The sequence below is a fragment of the Rhamphochromis longiceps genome, linkage group LG23 (assembly GCF_057381845.1).
Source record: "Rhamphochromis longiceps isolate RC_006_pf linkage group LG23, R_longiceps_female_GT1.1, whole genome shotgun sequence".
NCBI classification, from domain to species: domain Eukaryota; kingdom Metazoa; phylum Chordata; class Actinopteri; order Cichliformes; family Cichlidae; genus Rhamphochromis; species Rhamphochromis longiceps.
In genome coordinates this window covers 42,286,714-42,313,149 of record NC_140578.1, presented here as the reverse complement: position 1 = coordinate 42,313,149, position 26,436 = coordinate 42,286,714, and the positions used below count along the sequence as shown (strand labels likewise).

The 26,436-nt window shown below is 41.1% G+C and overlaps 1 protein-coding gene across 1 annotated transcript; it reads left to right on the top strand.

Annotated features, from left to right (window-relative positions):
• The first annotated feature begins 210 nt into the window (after positions 1-210).
• Positions 211-26,420, top strand: LOC146642690 (DNA-binding protein SATB2-like). The gene is made up of 12 exons (XM_085398115.1): positions 211-359; positions 8,196-8,441; positions 10,711-10,896; positions 15,090-15,216; positions 16,081-16,204; positions 17,144-17,246; positions 19,826-19,876; positions 20,116-20,636; positions 20,730-20,942; positions 21,114-21,266; positions 22,978-23,169; positions 24,621-26,420. Exons 2-12 carry the CDS (start codon positions 8,207-8,209, stop codon positions 25,257-25,259), a joined length of 2,544 nt encoding a protein of 847 aa, XP_085254241.1. The 5' UTR covers positions 211-359; positions 8,196-8,206; the 3' UTR covers positions 25,260-26,420.
• The last annotated feature ends 16 nt before the right edge of the window (positions 26,421-26,436 follow it).

The window sequence follows — 26,436 nt, the reverse complement described above, 5'->3', positions numbered from 1 at the left end:
ATCTGGGGGCAGTAATAAATGTGACTACTGTATTTTCTTTCTGATTTAATGTCATTCTGTCTCTGAGTTTCCCTCCCAGACCTTCCTCCCTCCCCTTTCTTTCCCTCCCTGCCTCCTGCACTCTCCCCTCTCTCTCACTCTCTTTGCATGTGTCATTTTACTGCTCTTTACTCAGCCCGCCAGCAGCAGTCTGTCCTCATCACTCCTTGTCTTTAGATCTCCTTGCTCGGTCCACTGTCGTGCCATTTGTCGCCAGGAAGGGAAAGCGGTGGAAAATTCCTATTCTCTCAGGCTGGATTCACTTGTTTTCACCAATGGATGGAGTTTATTCCCAAGCGCACACAGTGACTTCTTGAAAAGTGAGTTATTCATATTCGAGTAAGCAGACATAAAACTTTGGCAAGCTTAAATGGGTAGAAGTTGAAATGATGCTTTTAGATGTTACCAAAAGTTAAGCAGTTGTTACAAATTATTAATGACATATTAAACCCAAAGAGCTTACAGACTGAAGTTTTATGGCAGTTTTGACTCATGCTTGAGGACAATATAGCACCAAACTCACATATTTATATGTAAGTAAGCAGGTGCCAGGCTGACAGAAGTCATGGTAGTTTATCTTTAAACTGTCAATTGTTATTACAATAAAGTAAACACTAACATCCCTCACAATCATGTTACAAGGAGATATTAATTGGTTTTAACTTGGGGAATATTCTGAAGACTTAAAGTACAGTTTTAAGCCTAATGTAGTTATTTAACAGCTTTAGTTTTTGATCCTGTATTTTAGGCTCATATTGGAAAATTGTTGTTTCTCTTATCATGTATCAATACCACCCCTTCTCTTTGGCACATTTGCTTTGCATATTAAATACATGTCTATGATGCGTTTTACTATTTTTTAAACAGTTTATTTATAACACTCGTTTATTTTTATGGTGCCATAATAACTGCTAAACACTTGTGTGAAGGAAGTTCACCTCCAAACCCTCTATCTATCCCTCTGTAAGCTGGACACATCCTTCCTTTTTGAATAGTTTTGGGACCACTAACTTCTAATTATTCTTCCTTCAGTTTTCTGTGCTTTGAAGTTTGAAGCAGCTTTGCATTTTCCCACCACTATTAAATACAGATGATGGGTGACTGTCAGTGATTTCTAAGAAAAGCTGGAAAGAAATGAACATTGATTCATTTAAACAAAGTGGCCTATTCTTGGTATAAAATATTTCTTTTATGACCTCCATATTATTTTAAAATGGTAAAAACTAATAAACCACACCACAAACACTCCCTCACTGTCAATGCAAAGGGTTAGCTTAATTAAAGCCCCACTTAATTAACACGTGTATTAGCCGGAGGCCTTTGCCAACAGGCAAAAGATGCCCTCTCTTGAATTTAAAAACAAAAACTTAAATGAACATGCTTTTTCTCTAAAAACCGAATATTCCTCTCTTCACTTTGGCAAGCCGTCAATTATTTTAATATCCTTTTGTTTAGCTGACCTCTTTCACGTAGGCGCCTTTGGTTAAACACAGCTGCAGCTAATAAAATTAATAACTCCAGCACCGTTTGATTCACTGTGCCGCTGAGCGTTAACAATAGCGCCGTTTCTGTCGGTGTTCACTGGCGTATATTGTCAGTAGTGGTTCATTTAGCACACCTGAATCAAACGGAGCCATTATTAGCCTAATTTTATTAGCTGCAGCTGTGTTTGCCCTCCTGCCACAACAGGGCCAGAGAAAAACCTGCTTTTTTCTTCTTCTTTTCAGAGCTGCTAATAGCTGCTGCTGTTCCTCTGGGTGTAAGTTGTAACTTCAGACGACAGTAGAGTAAGTAATAATGTGGATATGTATGCCGAATTAATGATGAGTTAGCCAGTATTTAAAATACTGCAAATTCATTAATAATTATTCATAAATAGCTGTTATTTAGGAGATTTTGAGAGAAGAGAGGAGGGGTTCTGCTGAAACAAGCTACAGTAGCTGACAGGAGGCTTTTAGAGGCAAATATGTCATATTAAGTATGGCAATAATAAGGCGTGTGGGGAACGAAATGTGTTATAAAGTATTTAATAATAATATGTATTCGCTAGTATAAGTGTTAGATAGTGGACTTTAAAAAATAATTGGCTAAAATGCCCTCAGTGTGAAAATGTCACTGTACAGGAAGAAAGGCAAAGTAAAAGTTTTTTGTTGTTGTTTTTGTTGTTGTTGTTGTTGTTGTTGTTGTTGTTTTTAAATAGGGAGTTTGTGTTAACGGGAAAATGATTTTCCACTTAAAGGAGGTTTTTATTTAAGTGGGATACATACAAATACTGAGAGCTTCCAGACCAGCATTTCCCCTCTACAGAACAGAGTCACTGTGTGGTTTTCTAAAAAAGCTTCTCATCTCTTTTTTTTTCTCCAAGAACAACATCCCTTAGTATGATCTGTTCCTTATTCTCTAAGTGAGCAAGCAGCGATTGGAAACTATATGTTTGAGCCATGTTAGAGGCTCCTGGTGAGATGTAAACTTTCTTTTTAATGTGGTTTTGCTGCTAATAACTATTAACCATAGTTGCATAATCCTCATAGTTTAGTTTATCTTGGTGGGACAATCACAAGTTGTCGTCCTGTACGGCTCACATGCTATAGGTATTAAATGTGCTTGCAATGAATTACGTTGAATCTATAGCATTATTACACTACTCTGGTCAAGAGTTCATCTTCTGATTGAAGCGGTGTGTTTACATGATGAGATTATTGGAAATGCAGATTTTAACTCTTGTCTGTCTACATATTTAGAATATAGATCCCGAAAGCATCTTGAGGTCGTTAAGACCCTCGCCACAAACATTTAGGTGTCACCAGACCCCAATCATTTCAGCTAAATACAACTCAGCTTGGTTTTAATCTCCTGGGCCATCAGGTTTCAATCCAGTACCCCTACTCTTAGAATTCACAGTTTAATTCATTAAAAAGCAGTTAAAGGCCCTTTAAGCTCTGCTTTTACGCACACTCCCTAAATTAGAGTCTGCTGGAGGTTTTCCGTGTGTTTCTACATGATTTGTCGGTCGAAGGCTACTGAGTGTGACTGTACATTTGGCCTCCATGTGCGCTAGTAAAGAGTGCGTGCTGAGAGTGTGTGGTCTCTGAGCTGTACTCCCACCGACTGTGTTGCTTGAAGTAGTTTTAATGTGTGTATGAGTGAGTAAAAGACACTTTACTCCAAAAAGCAGTGTACAAAAGCTAACTACATCTTACCCCCTCTGTTTTTGATATGAATTTAAAACATCAGAGTAGTAAAATGCTGTTTCAGTTACAGCTCTGAAATATGTGAGACTCTAGTTGGTGCCTGTCTTTAAAATATATTCACGTGGTTCAGCATAATCATACAGCGAGCTCAAGAATGTGTAGTCACAGTGGGGCTGGAATATGCCGTATTCTTTATGTAGAGAAGTGATCGATTAAGTCAATAAAGGCCTCTCAGCCACACTGATGTGGTGTAAAATTTAAAATGGAGCTTTTCTTATAAACTTATAGGCCATAATCAAAGTTTACCTTCAAAATAAGAGTCTTTTTGGGCCTGCACCAGGAATCTTTAAACAACTGACAGCAATTCTTTACTGAATAAATTGCTGGGCCTCGCCACATGGCGTGCACCCACACACATCTGTATCCCGGCACATTGCATTTAAAATCAAACAGGTATTACAGCATGAGGCCAGAGTTGTTTTTACATATGCATTCGATGAAGAATTTAGGAACTGTCCCCCTCCTTTTTTGCCTCACGTTCAATGGAGCCAATTTTTCCAAGGGTCTTATATCCAATATGGATACATGGTAGGTTAAGGGGTTTGCTTTCTTTGGATGAACTGCTCGATTTTACACTCTGACACGTGTAAAATATAGAAGGAAAAAATTAGTCCAGTCATAACCCGAATGCATAAACTATGGTCTATGGGTCACAATGCGAGCTGAAGTAAAGGGTTCATCAAGAGAAAATAAATCTGCAGGGAAAATAAATGTTAGGTATCTTTTTATTCTATTTTCTGACACTTTATAATTGAATTCATTGCAGTAACTGTGTTTGATGACTAGAATGGCCGATGTTTATCACTATGAGCTTCTGGTTTCTCATATACAGCAGAATGTGTTCACACAATTCACAGTACTGTGAGCGCTGTGTGGCAGCACATGTAGCAGAGCAGGATGACGTAGGGTCAAATGGTGGCGTCGTATCAAGTTACTAGTTTGAAAAATGCTTTTTTGGTAAGTTAATAAACAGTGAGAGCATAGTTTTCAGCATATAAAGAATATTTCTTTACTTCCTGCCAGCGCTGATCAGATAGCAGTGTTTTAAAAGCATAGCAAACCAAAACATTATTCAAAAAAGTCTTAAAAATTGTGTTTAAATCTAAACTGATTCCTTTCACATCCTGTGTGCTTCGCCGTGATGCCTCCATGTCCACATTACATTTTTTTTCAAACCTCAAAGCCATTTACTTTTTTCTTCCCACATTTTATGTCTCCTCATTAATGACTTAAATGCTGCTCTGGTTAGTGGAGAAAATGTGAACGAGGGAAAGGGGCTGATTATAATCCATTACCCCAAATATTAAAAAAAAAATGTGCTTATTAAAAGCAGACCAAACTCAAATTGAGAGGGAGAGAGAGCACTTTGTTGTTTTAAGTTTACATGCAATACAATCAGAATTCATTAAAAAAAAAGGTCTAATGTAGAGTAACACTGGATGTACTGGAAAAATAAAGATTGTGAAGAATTGGTTCGGAGAAGTTAAGGCGTGAGGGTTTTATTTTGTGTTTATTAGACTGACATTTGACTATTCTCACTAAAGAGCACGGGTGCAAAGAGCACGGTCTGGGTTTTCTCCACAGGGTTCACGATGAGAACCTGAGTTCAACACTGAGTGTCTCAAGCATAGCTGAGCCTTTCCAGGACCAGGTGTGAAGAGGGTGCTTCTGCTTGGTCTTGCACTGGGGTCATTTGTGCAAGCTCCTACTAGATCCTGTAGTGTTGTGTGTTTTAGTGAGTGTGTGAATAACTGTATGTAAAATGTATTCCAGTGTTGTCACATTGACGGCAGTGTTATACTGTCTGTGAGTGTGTGTGACAGCGTGACCTTCAGCTCAAATGTGCAGATACTACGCTACAATAACTACATTACAATATACCAGCTACACAGGCAGACTCCAAGCATGAACCAGAATAACTGATTGCACTCAGTGTTTGCAGCTTCTGCTTGCAGACATGCGAGCACGTATAAACTTTTGATGGAGCTGAACCAGACAGCTGAGTGTTAACATGCTGTGAGAGGATGTATATTAAACAAAACCAGAGTATTTCTTTTTTATTTACATCGAATCAAATCAAAAGGCAGGAGAAAACCAAGCTTAAACTGTCCCGTGTGAGAGCTGAAAGTTTGGCCGTTTTTGATGTCGAAACACTCGAGGAACACTTGCATGTGTCATTTCACATGATGTGAACAGAGAGACATAGTTGTGCTACTTGAAGCCTTAGAAGGCATCAGACAATAGAAATGAGATGCTGATGTTAATAGATCTAGGACGCCTGCCCAAGTGAAGTTCAGCAAATGCAAAGACGAGGAATCCGTTTACAGGACCGTTGAAACATTCAGGACTTTCTCTTCTGTTTCCTGGTCCAGTGTGGAGGGGCCTCATTGTGCTCCATACGTTGTGATTCTTTTATTTATTTTTTCCTCGTTTGTGTTGGCCAAACTCTTTTAATGGCAGCTATTAATTTTGCATGTGAGTTTTATTATAATAATGTGTCACATTTGGCGCAGACTCGCGTGTCACTGCCGACTTTATGGCCATACCACTGAAAACCACACAGCGTGAGGAAAAATACAAAGCTGTGAGCACAATTGAGCAGCGCCGAGTCTATTTAACGGCGTAAGTTGGATTCAGGTTCTCAGCTTATTACTCATGAAGCTTCAGCAAATGTAAATATAAGAGGACTGTTGTTTCTGACAGCACAACAGTGCAGATAAACCTTTTTATAGTATACAGAAATATGTGTAAACAGGATGTTTCTCATTCTTCTTTGTTAACAATCAGTTGTTTGTTACCATGTGCCATAAATCTAGAGTGTACACACTTTTTTTTTTTTTTAATGAGCCTCAGCAATAATTGTTTGAATGCTTTGTGCAAGATTAGGAACCCATGAGGACGGATTTGCAGTTTAAGTGCTTTCAGTCACATCATCGTGTTGCTTTGGGCCTTCTTCGCTTTCTTTCTTTCTTATGATATGATCTCATGTGACCAGTTGCAGTGCCGTCTATTGAAGTGATTGCCAGGAAGTGTGTTAATTGTCGTTTAGTCTAAGTTGTACATGAGTATATTGATAGCCCATTGATGTCTTGCGGTTGTTAAACTCATCTAACTTGCTTATCAAAAGTAGTAGAAACGGGTCACCTGGTTCAAACGTAACAGTTCACCCTCAAAGGTAAACATGCAAATTATTTTAAATCTGTACAAAAATGTGTAAAGTGCGACAGCAGTTACTTCCTTTGTTGTGTTAACTTCACCTCGTCTTGTCACTCAGTTATAAAACACTATATAGTATTGTAACCTCCCCTTAGGTCGCACAGTGTCACGTCTTGTGATTTCATGCTGTGTGCTGTGATGTACTCCATCCTCTCCTGGTTTCCTCTATCGTGTCCTTCCCTGTCATGTTGTCTCACATGCTGTCCGTGTTATTTAATCGTGCGCATAACATTTGATACTGGGTCTAGCTCGAAGCAAAAGTGGGCATCTCATCTTGAATATTATTTGCTATAATTTTATCCTCTCCGGTAGCAGAGTGACAGGAACGTCATAGTCGCACCACAGGAACTCCAGGTAAATAAGCTAATCGGACTGTATATTGGAGAAAGCGGCTGCATATTTTAGCATATTAATGAAAGCAAAACAGACTTTTTTATTTTAATATTTATTTAATATCTTGATGTTTTTTAGACGCAGACTGAAAAGACGGGAATAAAAGTCAAGCACATTCGCATAGTATTGCAAAAGATGACCTCATTAGCATATAGTGATGTGTTCTGCAGCAGTGTGCAGTTTAAGCTCTTGTTGTTGCTTAGAAGAGGCTCGAGCGATTTGAAGTTAAGAAGAGAGTAAATGTAGGCATTTGAAAATTACTACTGCGTAGCATACTATTTTTATAAAGTACAGTTCTGCTTATTTGCATCCACAGTATACAGTGTGCACTATCACTGTATTCATATGTGCTTTAAGCACCTTCACGTCTTTCATTATAACCTGTTGTGTACTCCTGTGAGCCTAAACAGCGGATAATAAACGGGTCTGTGTTTAGTCTGTTGTGGTCGTCCCTGCCTCACTTCTGTGTAAATAAGAGAAAAAAATGTGTTAGCTGGATTGACTGGGCAGGGAAGGAACAAAGCCAGAGTGGTTGATGAAACGGTCTGTAATGGCTCTACACTGTCAACAATGGTAAAATAAGAAAGATGATATAGTTGATCTGCACGCTGTAGATCAACTATATCGTGTGTTATTTTTGTTTTTTACGATTCTTTTATTTTAGTGCTGTGGGTTTTTCTTTCCATCGTGAAGAAAACACTGGAAAAGATGACAGTGCAAGCTATTTCTGCATATGGTAGATCTCTGGACCACCTGAATGTGTAATAAAATGAAAGCTGGCCCACTTTCTTTGAAGGCTGCAAAGTTTGGCTAATTCTCAGGAGAAGCTGTCGAGGACAATTACTGTAACATCACTGTTACTGACTCGTTGTTTCAAGGATCTGTGATTTGCAGTTTTTTGATGAGGTTCTTCCTCCTCATGGTGTAGTTTATGCATTCACCTACTAAATGAAAGCTCCCTGGTTAGATCCTGGGAGGATGCACAAATACCTGTGGGATTGTGTCAGGAAGGATGTGTAGTAAAGTCAAACATGTGGCACTACCTGCTGTGGGGACTGCTGGTGAATAAGGGTTCAGCCAAAAGTAGCTTCTGTTGTATTTTTTTTTTAACCTAACTCCAGACTGGTGAGTTCATACAAAGACTTGTTGTATTTCATAATCCACCCATGTGTCTCTTATCTCTAGGTTGTTAATTTCAGCCTCACTGCTGTAGAGCTGTTACTGACTAATTCATGTTGTAGTTATTAATCGCTGTAGATTCAATTGTGCTAAAGCAAAGCTCTTGTGTGTTTCCAGCTTCACAGGCTATGCTGTGTGTTCCTCCTGGAGTTTGCAAGAGGATGGAGCAGCGTGGAAACGCAGGGGGGGAAGCGGAGAGCCCCAGCCGTCAGGACAGCGCCAGCCCAGAGGAGATGGGGGAGAAAGGGGAAAGTCCCACTTCCAGCGGTGGTCTTCAGTGCAAGCTGAGCCGTATGGAGGTCAATGGCAGCCCAACAAACCCACGAACCCGACAGAACTGCACACCGCTGAGACCACTTGGAGGTGCGTTGTTAACAGGATGGCTCGATAAAGGTGTACATGTTTGTTATAATAAAAGTCATTTTAGTGTTTAAAGCTGTCAACAGACAGTGAAAGGAGTTAATAAACATTTAGTGGCTCCAACTCTGTATTGCATTCTCTAAGGAAGTTCTATCAGTCTCCCCAAATTCTCTCTATGCCATAAACACACAGTAAAATGCTACACTTGAGCCAACTTGGTCTAAACGGTCAGACAAAGACACCCAGCAGTCCTGCCACAACTGCCTCATTTAAAATGACTTTTATCCTTAAATTAAATTCAGCAGTGTAAAGGGAAGATAAAGAATCTCTTAAGTGCTCACTTCCAGTTTTATTCATTTCATTATTATAAATGTATTTACATCAATTTTATTAACCTCAAATCAGAATATTTGGTATTGCTGCTTGGTTAGTGATCATACATGTTTAATTATTTTTATTTATTTTTTACTTCATGCAACTGGACAGGTGACAAATGAATGAGTCCATTTTTGAAGGTGAGCTCGGCATGAAAGCCTTTGACAGGAGGTTGTTTAAAAATGTATGTCAGTCTAAATCTTTACGATATCTTGTCTACGGCGTGTTTTCCGCTCCACATCAGTGTACTGAGCATATGAACATCCAGCAGGCTTGATACTGTGTAAAAACTGCTTTGTTCTGAGGCTGTCCCAGCCTTAATCAAAGAGGATATATGTAGTAAAATTATCACTGCATACTACTTTCTAGTTCATTCGTATGCTGTAATGATTGGGTATAATGGCTAAAAGACACAGCCATGGCTCTGGTGGCAAAGCAGGTTGTCTGCTAATCACATCACAATCGCGGGCATGGCTTTGAGAAAGAGACTGAACCCAAGTTTCTCCCGCTGGCAGGAAAAGAAACACATTGTAAAGAGCTTTATAGAGTTTGTGCAACGTCGGCTCATGGATAGTGTTACAGAGCAGAAGGTACAGAAAACACTCAGTCATAGATGCCCATTATTCTCTCATGCAGTTGAAAACATCATCATGCATCATCACACAAACACTGTAGCGGAACATACACACACACCCAAACACACACACACACTGCTGTGTTACCTCCCTCCACCCTTCCACTCAGCGGTCTGGTTATTGGCTGATAGCGTGCCTGATGCTGCTGCGGTTTGGCGCCGGCTGATCTGTCACTGCTCCGCACACTGGGGGAGAAGGATTGATGACTTGTTAATTAGCAGCTCCTGTGGGACAGACGAGTGGACTGGATGGGTGTGAGTGGTTCTGTGCTTTGAGGATCTCTAAGCACTTATCCGATAACAAGTTCAGACTGATGCATAGGAATCGTTTTCACCGCTAGAGTCGTGGCATCGCTCCTGAGCGCTACATGCAGCAGTTTAATAGCGGTTCTGGAAACAAGTCTTAACCCTTGTGGCTTTTAATATGTGGTTCAAACACAAATACAGTTGTACAATCTTGCACTGACTTATACTGACACTGGCAGCTGCCCAGTGTAACACAATGAGACCACCGAGCTGCTATAGTGCAGCAGCGCTGACGCACTAAATACTGAGCAGACAAATTTGTTGAACTGTGGCTGTGAGCTTCAACTTCTGGAGGAATCCCTGGAGAAAGTAATTTATAACATTAAGTTTGTTTTACTCCCTGGGATGAATTTCCAGTCAGTAATGTAGCATTAAATCTTAAATATGTCCACATATCCTTAGCCCAACAGGGAGGACTTAACATGTTTGAAAATGTATTATTTTTGTTATCTACGTATTATACAAATAATTGTAGACCTTTTATAAGACGAGTAACGGTTGTTTTCTTGACTATAATGATACATCGTGTTACAGCAAAAAAGACATTTTCTCTGTCACCATTTAACAAAGTAAGAATATCTCCTAATTGATAAGAGGGAGGGTGGGAGAGGGGAGTGCTCAAGCATTTGAGCAATTGCTGAAAGGGTAAACTCTCCCACACCTTAACTGCTAGACCCACAGCAACAGAAAGGCCCGGGATGGGAAATCCTGAAAAGATTTATTTTCTACCTTTCACCTGTAAAGTGCTGAATCTTGTAATATTCTGTTTGTCATGCATATCATGGAAATCTTCTCCCCTCCTCAGATAAAAACACATTAACAGGTGGGGTAGAGGGAAACACTGTGAAACGCTAGTGAGGCCTGACCTGCGATTTCCCGTTAAATGCGAGGACCTGGGAAGTGGGTGAGCTACACATTAGCGCTATAACTTTCTCCCTCTCTGTCTTGTTGCGCCAGGTTTGATGATCCCGGTCTACTGTGTGGTGGAGCATGCAGACATGGGAATGGCAGGCAACTGTGAGGGGCGTAGTGACCGCCACGCCGAGTTTGTGTTGGTTCGTAAAGATGTCCTGTTCACACAGCTGGTAGAGACGGCACTGGTTGCTCTTGGATACTCGCATAACTCAGCTGTGCAGGCACGAGGTAAGCAGTGAGTGTGGGTAGGTCTGAAAAGGTAAATTCATGTGGTTTTCAGATGATTCAGATGTTACTCACTATGAAGGACATTTAAACTTAACTCTGTCCTTGAAAATGAAACATAACTGATTTTTAAATTTGGCTCATTGCCCTGTCTATTTGGGCACATCTCCTGACACTGCTAGTATTTTTAGTCTTCTCTGGAAGTCCCATACTGACCGCTTCTTGGTCTGCAAGGAGTACGGGGGCTCCTCGAAACAGTGAGTCGTCAACTAGATTTTCATTTGTTGGATTAAGGATGAAGTCACTGAGAGCCAAATCTGTAAAGCAGGACAGGTGGTGTGCACAGATAATGTTGATGTAGCCAAAAATTATATGGTGGGTACTGCAAACAGTCTCGTGTGTCACAGTTCAGGTGGTTTGTACCAAATGTTCACCCTCGGATCCCTCAAGATGTTGGAGTAGAAAACTTGATTCACAATCTCAGGCAGCGTCCACACGTACTGGTACTGGTTGGTATTTTTGAAAACGCAGATTTTTCTATACGTTTGCACCTTTTGTCCACACGTAAACGGCGTTTACGGTCACTGAAAACGGAGATTTCTAAAAACGCCTGCAAAAGGTGGATATTTTCGAAAACTCAGTTTTTGCATTTACATACACTGTGCGCCACGTTATTGTTTCGGTGAAATGAATTTCTACAATACTGTTACTGTTAATTCTACTCTCTGCAGTGTTTAAATGCTTACATATACACACAGTTACTGTCCCTCCACACATACGACTCGGTTCTACTTCTATGCCCCATCTTTGTTTACGATTTCCCACCGAGGCTTCTAGACTTCTGATTGGCCAACATTTCTACACGGTCAGGAATATATCGCCACCTGTTGCTTTGGCATGTTCCTAGCAGCGTTTTCCTTCATTTCTGCGTTTACGTGTGGACGGGATTATTTTTTAAAACGAAAACGGAAAATCTCCGTTTTCAAAAATACCCGTGTACGTGTGGACGTAGCCTCAAAGTCAAGCTGACTGGGACATTTCCTGGGAATAATCTAAAAGTTGCAGTTGCACTAGAAGTGATCCAGAGGTGCAGACAGGTGTTCAAATTTAACCCTCTCAAGGCAGGCGTTGCAGATTTGCAACAGTTAAAAACTAACAACCTGATTACCCCACATACATACTTTATGAGTTTTTTTTACTCAGAAGTACCACTGCAGGACTTGGTTGTGCATTAGCAACAAAAAGTTTAATTTGAGCCTGAGAGGGTTAAGGTCATACCTGGGTTTATAAAATGCCTTTCTAAATGTCTTTAGACATTTCTCCCTAAACTTGCTTTAACCTGCTTTCCCTAAACCTGTCAGTTTAGGGAGCTAAATTTAATCCATAGTTATTTTGTTCTGTCTGTCTCCTCTCACCCACAACCAATCACTGCACATGGCTGCTGCTCCCTCAGCCTGGTTCTGCTGGAGGCTTCTTCCTTCTCACTGTCTCCAAGTACTTGCTCATAGGTTGTTGGGGTTTGCTATTATTGTTTTCTATTATTGTAGGGTCATTACCTTACGATATAAAACACCTTTAGGTGACAGTTTTTTGCAATTTGCCACTATATATATTTAAGAAATCTCACAGATGACATGACAACGAATAGCAGGCAAACTGCAGCCCTGACTTACAATTTAAAATCAGTAAAGTTTATCCACATAAAACTGACGCCTCTAAATCTGAAAGACTTACTGCTCCTCTAAGAACATCCAAGACACGAGGGGATCTACTGTGAGCATCTTCAGGGCTTTAACTTCCCCTTAAATGCCACCCGGACAGCAGAGCAGTGAAAACAAAGCCAAACTGTAGTCATGCCAGATCTTTTAAATACAAATTAAAAAACATGATCGGATGTTGAATAACTTGAAGCCTCTTCAGATGTGAGAAACATGCGTTTGTAAACTTCTCTGTTATTACACGCTGATGGGAAGGCTCATGCCTTACTCATTATTACCGCCCTGTTAGTTATTTGAGTAATTAATCCAGCAGCAGCTGAATGAAATATTACTGAGTGGGGGTTTTCCACATCGGTACAGTGAGTACTGATGTCGCAAAACTCAGGGACAGTCACAGGAGCGGTATTTACCAAGAAAGTATTTTCAGTGATTCACTACACCCACCTGGCTGCGTGGCGGTTAAACTGAACAATAAATCTATGTCTGAAAACCCCAGACGAGCACCAGAATTCAGAGATCAAAACAGGAGAGCAAGCAGCATCCAGTTCAACTGCATTCACACACAGAGAGAGAGACGCACTCACTCTCACAGAGCTGGGCAGTTTGAAATTCCTGGTGTGTCCCATAAACACAGGGTACTCTAACCATGTGGCCGACGCCCTACGACCCCCCTCGCCTGTCCCAAATAGCTAGGTTTTGTTCTGAGAAATAAGCCTTTTCTTTTCAAATAAATAATTTTTGGCTGGAGTCATGCATTTTTCCCCCGAGTGTGGTCACGACCAAAATTATACAGAGTCTCTTCTGCGATTGAATTGCATCTTGCATAACTTTGACTGGATGAGTATTTTTAAACTCTTCACTGAATGGCACAGGGCTTTTTTTTTCTTTAATTAACTTGCACATTATGGCTAATTAAAAAGCAGCTATTTCTTATTTGGAATATATGGTTAAGGCTCGGGTTGTAACGTGGGCTTAGGTGCACTGCTGAGAAATAGTCCAACTAAATTTAACTTAAGGTCAAGTTTTTGGAAACATTCACTGATATTACAAACTGAAAAATGACTATTTTTAAGGTGTTTAAACCACTAGTGGATCCCTTTAAACAACCCAAACTTTATTTTAAAAAGGAAACTGCACTTAACATAGATTATGTCGGTACCCACTTATTTTTAAAATGCTTAAAATAAAATTTTACGGTACCTCTGAATCTCCCAAATTGCTCCTTGTGGAACACGTAGCTCCTTTAGGTGTCTATTTTTTTTCTCCATAAAACTTTTCCTTGCTTGATAATTAGATGAAAATGACTAAAACGGCCTTTTGTTGTATTACATGTGTGCTGCTTTTTGGTCATCAGTCTGTTAGTCATCTTCAGTTAGTTACCATTTTTGTGTTATCTTGTTGTTGCATTGTCAAAAAATGTCTGTATTCGTAATCTTATCCCACCTATAAAGTTGTGATTTTGTTGGATACAGTACTGTGATGTGTGTCTGTGCGGAAAAAATGCAGGGAGAAATGCACTGGTGTGCATGCAGGTATGTTCAATAGTGTATGACGTGACGTCCATCAAGAATCCAGTACTCATCTTTTAGAGCTTGCAGAGTCATATGAAAAGATGACAGGAAATTGTGTTTAATATTTAAGCTAAATCTCTGATAAACATCCTTTTGCTCTAACAACAAAAAAAAGATTTGTTTTTGGGTCTGTGTGGAGGAAGTCGAGCCCTCTTCCAAAATATGTAGTGCAAAATCTTACTCTGCGCCTGACATGTAGACAGATACACTGATATGAGGTATTGTTTGGGAACTAGGGAAGACTGCAGATTGGTACAAGGATAAAGCCCAAACATCTGCCTGTCAGCAGTAATTTAAGCTTTATTCACTTCAAGTGAGAGTTTTAAAAGGTTAAAGTAGCATCTCAGTGAGTAGTTGACCACATGTGAAGGTATCAATAGTTTTAAAGACGTGGCAGATCTAGGAAACGTAAAAACTGCCAGTTATCAGAAGATATTCTGTTAGACAAGAGAGCAATGACCTCACAGTGTTTATTTGGAGCATGAACATCAAAACAGCGCGCCCATTCTCAGCTCCAGACCTAATGTTGAGCTGATTTTACATTTCTCCTCTCATTAATCAACTGTGGAGGCCAAAGAGAACACACTTTGTTCTTTGCCCCTATCACCAGCATCCTCATGCAACACACACACACAACTGAGGCTGGCAGGCTAAGACTAGACAGGGTCTGTGTTTGATTTAGAAGATCCTAATGTGATTAGGTCTGTTTAGATTTGCACTTCCAGTCACGGCCGTATGAAGGCCAGGGGAATGTTCAAATCATCATGATGCTCAAAGATTCACCACGAGTTTAACCAACAGGTCAAAAAGCACAAACAGATTGAGCTGTTTTTAATATATTGACGGGAACAAAACAGTTTAACATGGTAACTTTTAAACAGTGATTGGTCTGTGTGTGTGTCATCAGGGATCATTAAAGTGGGCCGGTGGAAGCCGATGCCCATCCACTACCTAACAGATGCTCCGGAGGCCACGGTAGCGGACATGCTGCTGGATGTTTACCACATGGTCACACTGCGGATCCTACTGCACAGGTCAGCATTGTGTATTGCAGATTGTAAATAGGAATCCAGCTTTTTTTTTTTTTTTTTTTTTTTTTTTTTTTTGCATCCATGGTGAAGCATCCCCTCAAAAGAAGAAAGAAGAAGAAGAAAGTGTACTTTATTGGTCCCCGTGGGGAAAATCGCTCTCTGCATTTAACCCATTCACTCAGTGAAGCAGTGGGCAGCCATTGGGCGCCCGGGGAGCAGTGTGTAGGGACGGTACCTTGCTCAGGGGTACCTCAGGGTAGCTGTTCAGGGGAATCGAACCCCCGACCTTCCGATCATGGGGCCACCACTCTACCTACTGAGCTATCCAAAATAAGTACCAGGCACACCAGCTGACTTGATTTTGTTCATCTAATTTCATTTTGCAGAGTTTTGGGGCACTTTGCAGTAACAGAACTGCAGTGTGTGTATCTGCTGCGTGTGCTTGGTGGACATATGGAGATGACCATATGTATACACTGTGCACACAGGCCAGCAGCTCCGGTTTCACTGGGAGCCCAAAAGTACAGTTTTACTTATCCACTCATTATAGTGGCGACTTTTAAGAGTTACAGAATAAATACACTTGAATAGAATCATATTCTAAGCGTTAGAATGCACTATATACATTTTAATGCATTACGTTATTCATCATATATGTGCAGCAGGTATAATTTATACAAGAGATTACTTTGGAATGGGCAAAATACAAGAGGAAAGCCTCTTACAACCAGTGACTGCAGAAAACAAGGGTCAAAACTAGTCTTGTCTTCTAAATGCTTGGATTACATCAGATTCCTGTTTGTTTCTTTCTGTAATCATCACTGCTCTTGAAAGAGTGAACAGAAAAGTTTTGTCATTTCCATGTAGCTTTGCCCGGCTGGAGGAGCTGCCATCAGACCAGTGGACCCACGCCACCGTGAGAAACGCCCTCAAAGAGCTGCTTAGAGAGACCAACCAGAGCGCTCTGGCAAAGGAGTGTCCTCTCTCCCAGGTAACTGCTTCATAACTCTGTCCAGGCAGAGTTCAAGCTCAGCAGCAGTTTCACTGCGTCATGGGTCCAAATCAGACTCGAGTCGCTCTTTCTCTGAATAAGCTGAATGTTTTTATGATTTTTAGGTAATCCATTCAGTCACTGCATATTACTCACATTAGATGGTGTAAACAGAACATTCAAAAGAATTAGTTTGCTAAGTCCCAGATAATAAATGCTTTATACTTCAGGTTTTAGCACCCATAAGCCACAAATGTGAGCTATAATCAGCACATGCAGGACATATTTAGATGTTCCTGCAGGTTGCTTGATATTCAGATTTTCTTTATGATGTGTTGTGATGAACTGAACACAAGGACAAAGTTTAAATTCCTCCTTTTGCCTTTTTTTTTTTTTTTTTTTTTTTTGCCCTTTTTGTCACACGCTTATTGATAGCCAAGATGTATTTGTCTCTAAGCACATGGTTTCATCATCAGTTCACCACACGCTTAGTGCAATGTGTAATCTGAGTCGCACACACACACACACACACACACACACAAATATTGGTACCATCCCATGGGAAAGGATGCAAACACGCACACCTCAATTATCCTGCTCACACACACCCTGCAGTCATTAGAGTCGAGAGTGTGTCATTTCGACTTGTGATTTATACATAAGACTTAGTCATGATGTAATTAGTGATTAGGGGAAGTGTGTGGGTGGTGTGCATTTGCAGCTTGACTCATGTGACTTTTAATCCTCAGCGTTTCCCATGTTGAGCTTTTGCTGGCGTTTTTGCATCTCTTGCTCGGTATAAGTGGCCAGTTGTTGGTCATTTGCGGAGACTTGAGATTTTTAATCAGTCTGAAAGACAAAGCTGTTGCTTAATGGTTCAAAAATTTTGGCTAACCCCATGAATGACTAATGTATTTTGTCAAATTGTCTCTGTGTCAGAGTATGATCTCAGCAATCGTCAACAGTTCCTACTATGCCAACGTCTCCACCTCCAAGTGCCAGGAGTTTGGGCGCTGGTACAAGAGATACAAACGCATCAAAGGTAACTCTGAAGCCTTACTCACATTATCAGGTAACTGAGTGTAATTAAGGCAGTCAGTTTCCTTTTTTTCTTTCTTTCATTGTTAAGCAAGCTATATCTGCAAACTAGCCTCAAGCTGGGCACAGATATTCCTGCCCTAAAGTGCTAAAGTGAAGGTGCTCAGTGGGAGACTCGTCAGTATTTTTCTGATTATGGAACAGTGTTGCATATATTTGTTGGCTGTCAGAGACAACAGCATGCAAAGTCTAATGGGACCACAATGTAGTTAATTAGCTGCAGCTTGTGTGCCCTCACTTAGATTATGACAACTGAATGCTTTCTAAGGCCCTGGCTGAAATGCTACAGTTTGAAGCAGGAATGAATTTGTCCCTAATTATTCTTTTTAAAAATGAATAATGACATTACGGTTGTAAATTGGCTTTATGATTTACCAAATGATTCCCCTGGTTTTACTAACGCTGTTGTTTTAAAGTGGAGCAACGTTTAAGACAAGATAAAGGCTGGTGTGATTTTTAAAAAGGTCACCTTAGTGTTTTTCCTGCTCCGTGGTAAAGAAGCTCATTACGTGTGTCTTTGGCTATAGGATCAATATTATAACAGTTTGTCAGGGAACCACTTTGTACGATGTGAAAATCTCTGGGTGGTAATTTTCCACAGTGAACACTTTTGTCTCAAAGAAATGTAACTAATGATGTTGTTAACGGACTGAAACAGACATAGTTTCATGTCATTTAAACTTTAACGGTTAATTCTGTTTTCGTTCCTCGACTCTCAGAGTTGAAAATATCCTTAATTATCTTTAATAAAAATATAAATAAGGATAGTTTCAAAAGTGGAAACTACACCTGTACCTTATAGGAACTATCTCTGCATTTATTGGTTGCGTTATTTGAAAATGTAGCCATCTTTAATATGAGCTTTGGTTATTGTAACAGTCTATATATTTAATAAAATACGATAGAATTTAATAGAAACCCAAATAACAGGAGAGTTTTGTTGACCATTAACATTAGAGCAGGTTTTAGGTGTGAGTATGAAGGCGTTTCCCCCAGAGGTTAAATCAGAATAGCTGATGTTTGTTTTCCCGGGTTGATTCCACACATGCTTTTCCTGCCACAACAAGTAAAAATGACGAACACGATAATGAGGTCATCTTGCAATCTTTTTGTTTGGTTTTTTTTAAAGGAAAGCTGGTGACTAAAATGATATTTTTTACGCAGCAGTGAGCAGAAATGTGGCCACACATGGGTTTTTTGAGTGCCGGATCCTTGTGTGTATGTACAGTTCTGGTCCTCACTGCCAGGTGTTGCTGCAATGTAGTGATTATATTTTGAGTCTAGGTGTGTGGCTTTTGGTAACCTCCCGGTTAAGTGTCCCCCTCCTGCCTTGTTAAAAACTTTTACAGTTTTTTGAACAACTCTCCTGAACCTCAGCCACCAGCTGTTCGGCTGTTTATACTTTATTTGCTTTCTGCTGCTTTGAAAACTCATAAAGGTAAAAACTGTCAGACACTTTTTTAAAAAAAGAAGGAACTGACACTTATTGCTAGTTACATCTCAAGTTAATATGACTCACCTGCCTTAATGCCTTCGTTTTGTGATCCTTTCTAATGAAGCTTTTCCATTCTTCTGTCCACCCCCTGTATGTGTCTGAGCACGTGTGCCAGCCTCTGTGTGTCTAATCTGCTGCATGAGACGTCTGTCAGTGACAGCTCTCAGTAGGAAGGAACTGTCACACATGGTTCACATTAATGTCACCCTTAATACACATGACAAAACTAAATGCTCTTAACTCCTAATGGAAAACAGCAGTAACCTCCCCCCCCCCCCCCCCCCCCCCCAACTCACACACACACCAACACACACCAACAAAACACAGGAATAATACTTATTACACACACACACACAAGGTAAAAATCTGATGCCCTGCCAAACCTTGCTGCAACTTTTTATTCCCTTAATAACCAAAAATGCGACACACAGCCAAACCGGAGTGGAAGCCTAACAAGAAGCAGACTTACGTGGAGAGGCTGTTAAAATCCAGGGGAAGAGAAAGAAAAGAGTTCAGAGGAAACATTCTTCACTTATTTGATAATCTTATCTGGTGAATATGGAGACAGTAAGTGAAAATAAGACCATACTTCAGCCGAGGTTGTGATCAGATCGTCCCCCGAAGACTAGAATTATAGTTGAGATTTTCACACTTTGAAATGATACAGTGCAGTTTTGTGACTTGGAGCAAAGTTTTGTGGTATTCTTGACTCCGGGTCCTGGACCTCTGGGGGTGCCATGACCTAATTTGAGAACCGCTGCTGTAAGAACTCCTGGAAGGATCCCTGTAGGATCTCTCACAAGCTCCTCTACTGTCACTACTGAGGCTTGGATAAAACCTGAGCCATTTAACTTTTGCTCACACTGTCTGATGTCAGAGTGGGATGAGAAACATGAAGTAACCGTTAATGGACTGGATGCAGTGTAGATCATTTTTATAAGTAAAGCATCATTGAACTACGTGGGTAATCATGTATGCAGAAGAAACTGCTAACAGTCTTGGTCCTCTCGCTTTCATTTTCTTTGTAGGTGAATACATTGAAAAGATGTGGTCGTCACAGGAGAAGTCGGATATAAAAGGTACGCCCATCGTCTAATGTGTTTTTAGTGGAATGAAAATTAAATACTTCTGACACTTACATTGCATATGATGCTCGCTAATAAGAAGCGTCTCAGAGTTTTTGCATGTTTTCTGTGTGAGATTTGTCTGAAACTTCAAACTGAATACCAGCAGTCTAAGAAATATTAACCTTTAACCCCACACCAGGATGTTCAATCCAGATATATTAACACAATATTGTATATGTGTGTTGACGTAGTGGAGCGGGATTTGGACCTGAGCATCCTCAGCCATCGTCCTCCCTCTCTCTTGCCCTCTCCCACCCATTTGGGTGGGTCCGGAGTTCATTCCCTTAAGAGTGGCCTCGGGGACACTCAGACCTCAACCCAGCCTCACGGCCTGCCTCACCCTAGTGGACAGAATCACCCCAGTCCTCCACTTCGTCCACAGGCTCCACCTCTCCTGGGCCACAGCGGGCTCCTGCCTCCCCAACTCCCCCCTCAACTTGTACGTCAACAGCTCGCGATGGCCCACCTCATCAACCAGCAGCTGGCTGTTAGCCGCCTGCTTGCCCACCAGCACCCACAGGGAGTCAACCAGCAGTTCCTCAACCATCCTCCTATCTCACGGAGCTGCAAGATCTCCGGGGCTGTTTCTGAGCCCAGCCTCAACTCCAGGGCCGAAGTCTCCTCCGACATTTACCAGCAGGTCAGGAATGAGCTGAAGAGGGCCAGCATTTCCCAGGCCGTGTTTGCCCGTGTGGCCTTTAACCGCACACAGGTAAACGTGGAATTAAGGCAAATGTGGAGACGATAATAAAAGACTTCATTCCATAGAATCTAAGAATGACTATTTAAATGTGTGCGTCTGCAGGGCTTGCTGTCAGAAATCCTCCGTAAGGAGGAGGATCCTCGCTCTGCCTCTCAGTCTCTGCTGGTCAACCTGAAAGCCATGCAAAACTTCCTTAACCTGCCTGAGAGCGAGCGAGACCGGATCTACCTGGAGGAGAGGGAGAGGAGTACCAACACTAACCACAACCACTCCACCAACCACATCTCCAGTGCCAACACACACAGACACGCACAGGTACATGCACACATTTAAATATGAGCTCTGCACATGAAATAAAGCGCTAGCAGATTTCTTTTCAACTAAAACTTGAAAAATCTTACACTCTTATAGTCTAGCTTATGTCACTCACTACAACATATCTTTATTTTTCATTGACATCAGATTGTGTTTCTTGGTCTTGTGTAGACAAAATGCAGCATGCCCGGCCCGGAGCTGCAGATAAAGCTGGACTCGCTGGTAAACATCACATCAGGGATCTATGAGGAGATCCAGCAGGAGATGAAGAGGGCGAAGGTCTCCCAGGCTCTGTTCGCTAAGGTGGCTGCTAATAAAAGTCAGGTCAGTCCTTGTTTTTGTTGTTTTGAGTCTTTGATTTTCACAACCGAATTATACTCAAATCTGAACCTGTAATCACAGCCCGCTGCTGTGAACTTAGCCTGAACGGGTGTGGGCTGTACGTGGGCTGCCTAAACTTGCATGTACATAGAGGGTTACACGTGCAAACCTGAGATAAAAATGTCTCAACATGAGTAAAAATTTCTGAGTTGATAATGTTTGAAGGAGCTGATGAGGGTGTAGTGTAGACGTGTGTGACTGTGTGTTTGTGCGAGGGCGTGTGCGGTATCTGATTACCCACTTGTGGCATACCATCATGACTCCATCCTCAGATAAACAATGCGGGCGATCGAGGGCGAGATCAAAGCATAGTCTGCTTCTGAAGGGGGAGACGGGGAAGGAGGGAGGGAGAGGGAGGACGCTATGGTTTTAAAACCAGTTTAAATATCTTCTGACAACAGACTACATTTATTATGAATACCGAGTTGGTGTGTTTGGGTGTGTGAGACTCGCTGAGAGATGCTTAAAAACTAAATCTGAAACGCTAAAGGATGAGAACACAGGACGAACAGAAGGATGCAAGATGGAGGAGAAGACAGACAAGATGATGGAGGGATGATCACATTATTACCATTAATTTCCAGGCTGAAGGCTGTGTATAAACAACAGCTGGTGGCAGATCCTGGGTCAGCCTAGCAGAGATAATGCAATCTTCACACACACACACACATGCGCGCACTCATTTGCAGGCCCCACTCATATCAGACTTTCCTTCTGGTTTTTCCTTCGACTCTTTGGGACAAACTTTGATTCACTCGTGTTCGCACATGTATAAATTAATATAAATAAATGTGTAAAATTGAAGAAAAAGTGACTCGGCTTTATTCACCAAGTATGTGCACATGCAGGGTCTCAGTGTATGTGACAGAACAAACAATAGGGGAAAAAGCAGCTTGTATAGTACGTTTATATTTATATGTACAATGATGAAAAAGCGCAAACATGCTGCGATAAATTATGGGATAAAGAAGGGATGGATAGATGCTTACTGTATATACATAAGGACTTGGCAGTATATATTCAGTGTATATGTGTCTACAGTGGTTTATAGATATGTATACGTTAAGCTTTGGTTCAGGTATGGTGGATATAAGTACAGACACTTTGCGACTGAAATCATTTTGCTTCCTAAATGAGAACGAATGTTACAGTCACCTGGTGTGTAGCCCTAAAATGTCATATTAGTCACCTACATGCCATAACAGAGCATTTTCTTCACAGGGAAATCATTAAACCTACCTGCCTTCAGTTTTGGAAAGTTGTAAACTAGCTTTAACTAAGCTCCTCTATATAAAGTTTGTTTGGGGTTTTATTTGCATTGTAATTCAAGTAGTTCACTTACTTTTTAGCATTTTTGTGTAGGTGGTTACATTTAAAAGATTCTTTATTTATTTCACCATTGATTTTGCAAATTGCTGAAGCATGTTAGTAATTATTTTTCTTTCATTGTAATTGCTGTAAACACCCTTTAATCAGGTGTCCACCACCACCAGTATTCCTTGGTAAACCCTCCAGATCTCAGTCTGGAAAATGCTCAGTACACGAGGCTAGAGTAGTTTTAATGCTTTCCTTTTGAGTTACACCTGCAAACAAGTGGGCGCTGCATTAATTTGTTTGATAGTAAAGACACAGCTAACCTCTCTTCTTCCTTCAGGGTTGGCTATGTGAGCTGCTAAGATGGAAAGAGAGCCCAAGCCCTGAGAACCGCACATTGTGGGAGAACCTGTGTACCATCAGGAGGTTCCTGGCGTTGTCACAAGTCGACCGAGATCAGGTGTATGAAGAAGAGTCGAGACAGCAGCACAGCGACAGGCTGCACACCGTCCTGCACATCTCAGAGCCGCAGGTAACAAACATGCAGTCAGTGGTCGGAGTTTGGCACCGCTAGGATGAATCGGAAAGTTTGTTTTGTTTCACTGAAGTGGTAAATGTGGTTAAAAATCCGAGGAGCAAAAGAAACGCGTGAAAATCTGATATTTAAAAATAGTCAGCCACTCGCAACCACAGCGCAGCCATGTGTAAGAAAAGACACAAATCAAAGTGTTTTTACGAGTGAGAAAATGGGAAAAGCAGCATGAGCGTTTGCTGTGCTGTGTCAAAAAGTTTCCTCTGTCTCCTCCGTCTGTCTGATCCCACCACCTGCTCCTCTTAGCAGCCCTCCTCTTTGTCATGTTTGTGTCCCATAAGTCATTGAAAATAGAAGTGGTAAATGACCAGCCCACACATTTCCTGCTAAACACTCCTCCATCCCACCCTCTCCCAAAAACCAAAATGCTCTCCAGTCTAGCCCTAACCTCAATATTATTCAGAACATAGCCTGTAATTATTGAAGCAGAGAAAAAGGAATTGCCATTATCTTTATTTAGGTCCTTTAATTTTGATGGACCACAGATTTATGGTGTTGGATTCCTGTGTTTGGGTGTGCAGGCCTCCCCACCCTGTTAATAAGCTCTAGTAGCGTGCTTGTTTGTGTGATGAATTTGGGAGTTTAGCGTGCATGTTGGCGGGTGATGGAAGCCGGTTGATCGCACTTCCGCTTGTAGTACATTTTCTTTGAGTCTGCAGAGGGGCACGAGCTGAAATATGAGCCGAACAGTTCGCTTACTCCCGTGGCGATGAGGAGTGTGAGAACACAGAATGAGTAATCTTCAAATAGACTGCGACAGAGCAAACCGTAGTGTGTAATAGATTTTGATGTTTCAAAGCTTGAGAGTTTAAGAGATTTAGTTATTTATGGACAAATATGTGCAACCTTTTTCAGCATGGATGGCAAAGCAAATATGCCCCCTACACAAATCATCAAAAGGCAGTATATTTGTAGCTTTACATATAAGAAACATGTCTAAAGGGAATGATGAAAGTGTTTTAAGTGCTGAAATATGTTTCTCCTGTCTTTCACATCTAACATCTTCAGTGACACAAAGCAAAACAAAAAACAACAAAAAACAGGACACCGAGGAAGTTTTAAAAAGTTTAAGTGATAACATTTAACAGTAAATTAAAGAAATCATGACTCAAGGGCCACTTATTAACTTCATACAGTGTCAACTTTGTGTTAAGCTGCCTCAGACCGAGGTGAGCTGCCCTTGAATCGGCTTTTTAAATGTATATTTTTGGCATAGTTTTAAATGAACTGATATGGAAAATCAAGAAAAGGCAAACATTTCTGTTAAATAAGGTGAGACGGATCCATTGTCTTGTTTTTGTTTTTTTTTCTATTTTATTCTCGCCTATTGCAGATTAGGCGACACAAATCTTCTAAATGCTGTGACTCAACCTTTTTTATTTTCTAAACAGACCCTCCACAGGCAGCCCCTGCCACCGCTAATGGCTCCATCCCCAATTCATGATGAACCCCAGCCCATCCCCCCGCCAGCGCTGCAAAGCTCAGAAGATGGGCCTCAGCGCGGGGTGAGCCCTGGCCTCGGAGGTGGAGGAACAAAGAAGGCCCGGTCACGGACAAGGATTTCTCTGGAGGCCCTGGGAATCCTTCAGAGCTTCATTGGCGATGTGGGACTTTACCCGGACCAGGAAGCGATCCACACCCTGTCAGCCCAGCTAGACCTGCCCAAACACACAATCATCAAGTTCTTCCAGAACCAGCGCTACAACGTTAAGCACCACAGCCAGGCCAGAGAGCCTACCGCTGGGGAGGATGACAGGGAGAGCTCCAGTCCCAGTGAGGGAGGCGTCTGCACAATCGAGGGCAGAGGAGGGGAAGAGGCTCTCTCCCCGTCTGAGGAGTCAAGCGAGGACGGGAGAGGATCAGTGGAGGTGTTCAGAACAGAAGGAGGAGATGTGGGAGGAGAAGGTGAGTTGGAAATGGAGGTTGAGAAGGAGGAAGGGGATGATGCAAAAGCTTCAGGGCCAGTAGCTTCCTCTCTGTCCCCTTACAGCAGCGCGGACAGCCCCCAGTCTGGAGAGCAACAGAGATAACAGCAGCGACCACACACAGACAGCCTGTGAATAAACACAATTTTGTCATCACCTTTAATAGAGCTGATGATCAGAGCTCTCTAATATCTGAAAAACTTGGGAAAAGTATTTATGGATGGTTTGACTGAAAAGTGAGTCCACCTACCTTCAGAGCCAGTGTTTTTGGTTTATAAAACAGTGTTTGGGACAACGCTCAGTGCCACTGAGAGAAAATGCATTTCAGTTATGCCATGGTTTTTGTTTTGATGTTGGGGAAAAGGCTCCATAGGACAACACGTCTTTGAAAATCAGATTTATTTAATTCTTTGAGTCGTTTTCCACTTTTTGACAGGATAAAAAAGAAAAACGCTCAAGCCTTCTACATCTTAGACTGCATTTAAAACACAGCCCTCTTACTAGCTCTCCAAGTACATTTCCAACAGTTTTAGCAAAGAATGTGCATCTTCTTTGTCTGCTGTCGATAAAATGCAATAAATTTTGTATTTGCTGTACTGTTTTGATAAAAGGTGCATATATGGTTTGTATAAAGTGATTGAGTGCATGTTGCCCCTCTTAAATCCAACCCCAGAAATACATAACTGCAGGGATAGAGGCTTACAGCAGGTCAGAGGAGCAAACTCTTACATGCCTTCAGGTTCAGGTTTCATGCACTTATATAGGGACCAAGGATAAACGGCACTGAACTGCATTCGCCTTTTAGAAATACAAGCATGCAGGGAAAAAATACTATAACCTCTTATTTTCTGATTTTTTTTTTTTTTTCCTTCTAGATATAATTTTTTTGTGTTGTCCTTAAAATTATTTTGGAGATCCCTGCATTGACTTGTCTGTATGTGAAACTCAAAAAAAGCCAGTTCACACTTTGCTCCTTTTACTATTTATTACCAGCTTTGTATTTACTTAAATCTAAGTATTATTGTTGTAATTACATTTTCTTTTCTTTGCAATGACTACAGATGTCTTTGTAAATGGGACTAAAACATGCCAAGAGGACCTTTGGACTGTTACACACTCAACATTCAACTTTTTCTTTGGCTGAAAAGGAAAATAACTGTTTTTCTTTTTTTCTTTCTTTTTTTTTTTTGGGACATTTATGTACGTTATGATGTAAATGTTGGTGATCCACCTGCAAAAGTGAATCTGCCATTAAACTGGGATGCAACCACTGTCACTTTAC

Bases quoted from the DNA above. Each gene is read 5' to 3' on its own strand.
- LOC146642690 (XM_085398115.1), top strand. From the start codon at position 8,207: ATGCTGTGTGTTCCTCCTGGAGTTTGCAAGAGGATGGAGCAGCGTGGA. The intron at 8,442-10,710 runs GTGCGTTGTTAA...TTGTTGCGCCAG, and splicing joins ACCGCTGAGACCACTTGGAG to GTTTGATGATCCCGGTCTAC. The intron at 21,267-22,977 runs GTCAGTCCTTGT...TTCTTCCTTCAG, and splicing joins TGGCTGCTAATAAAAGTCAG to GGTTGGCTATGTGAGCTGCT.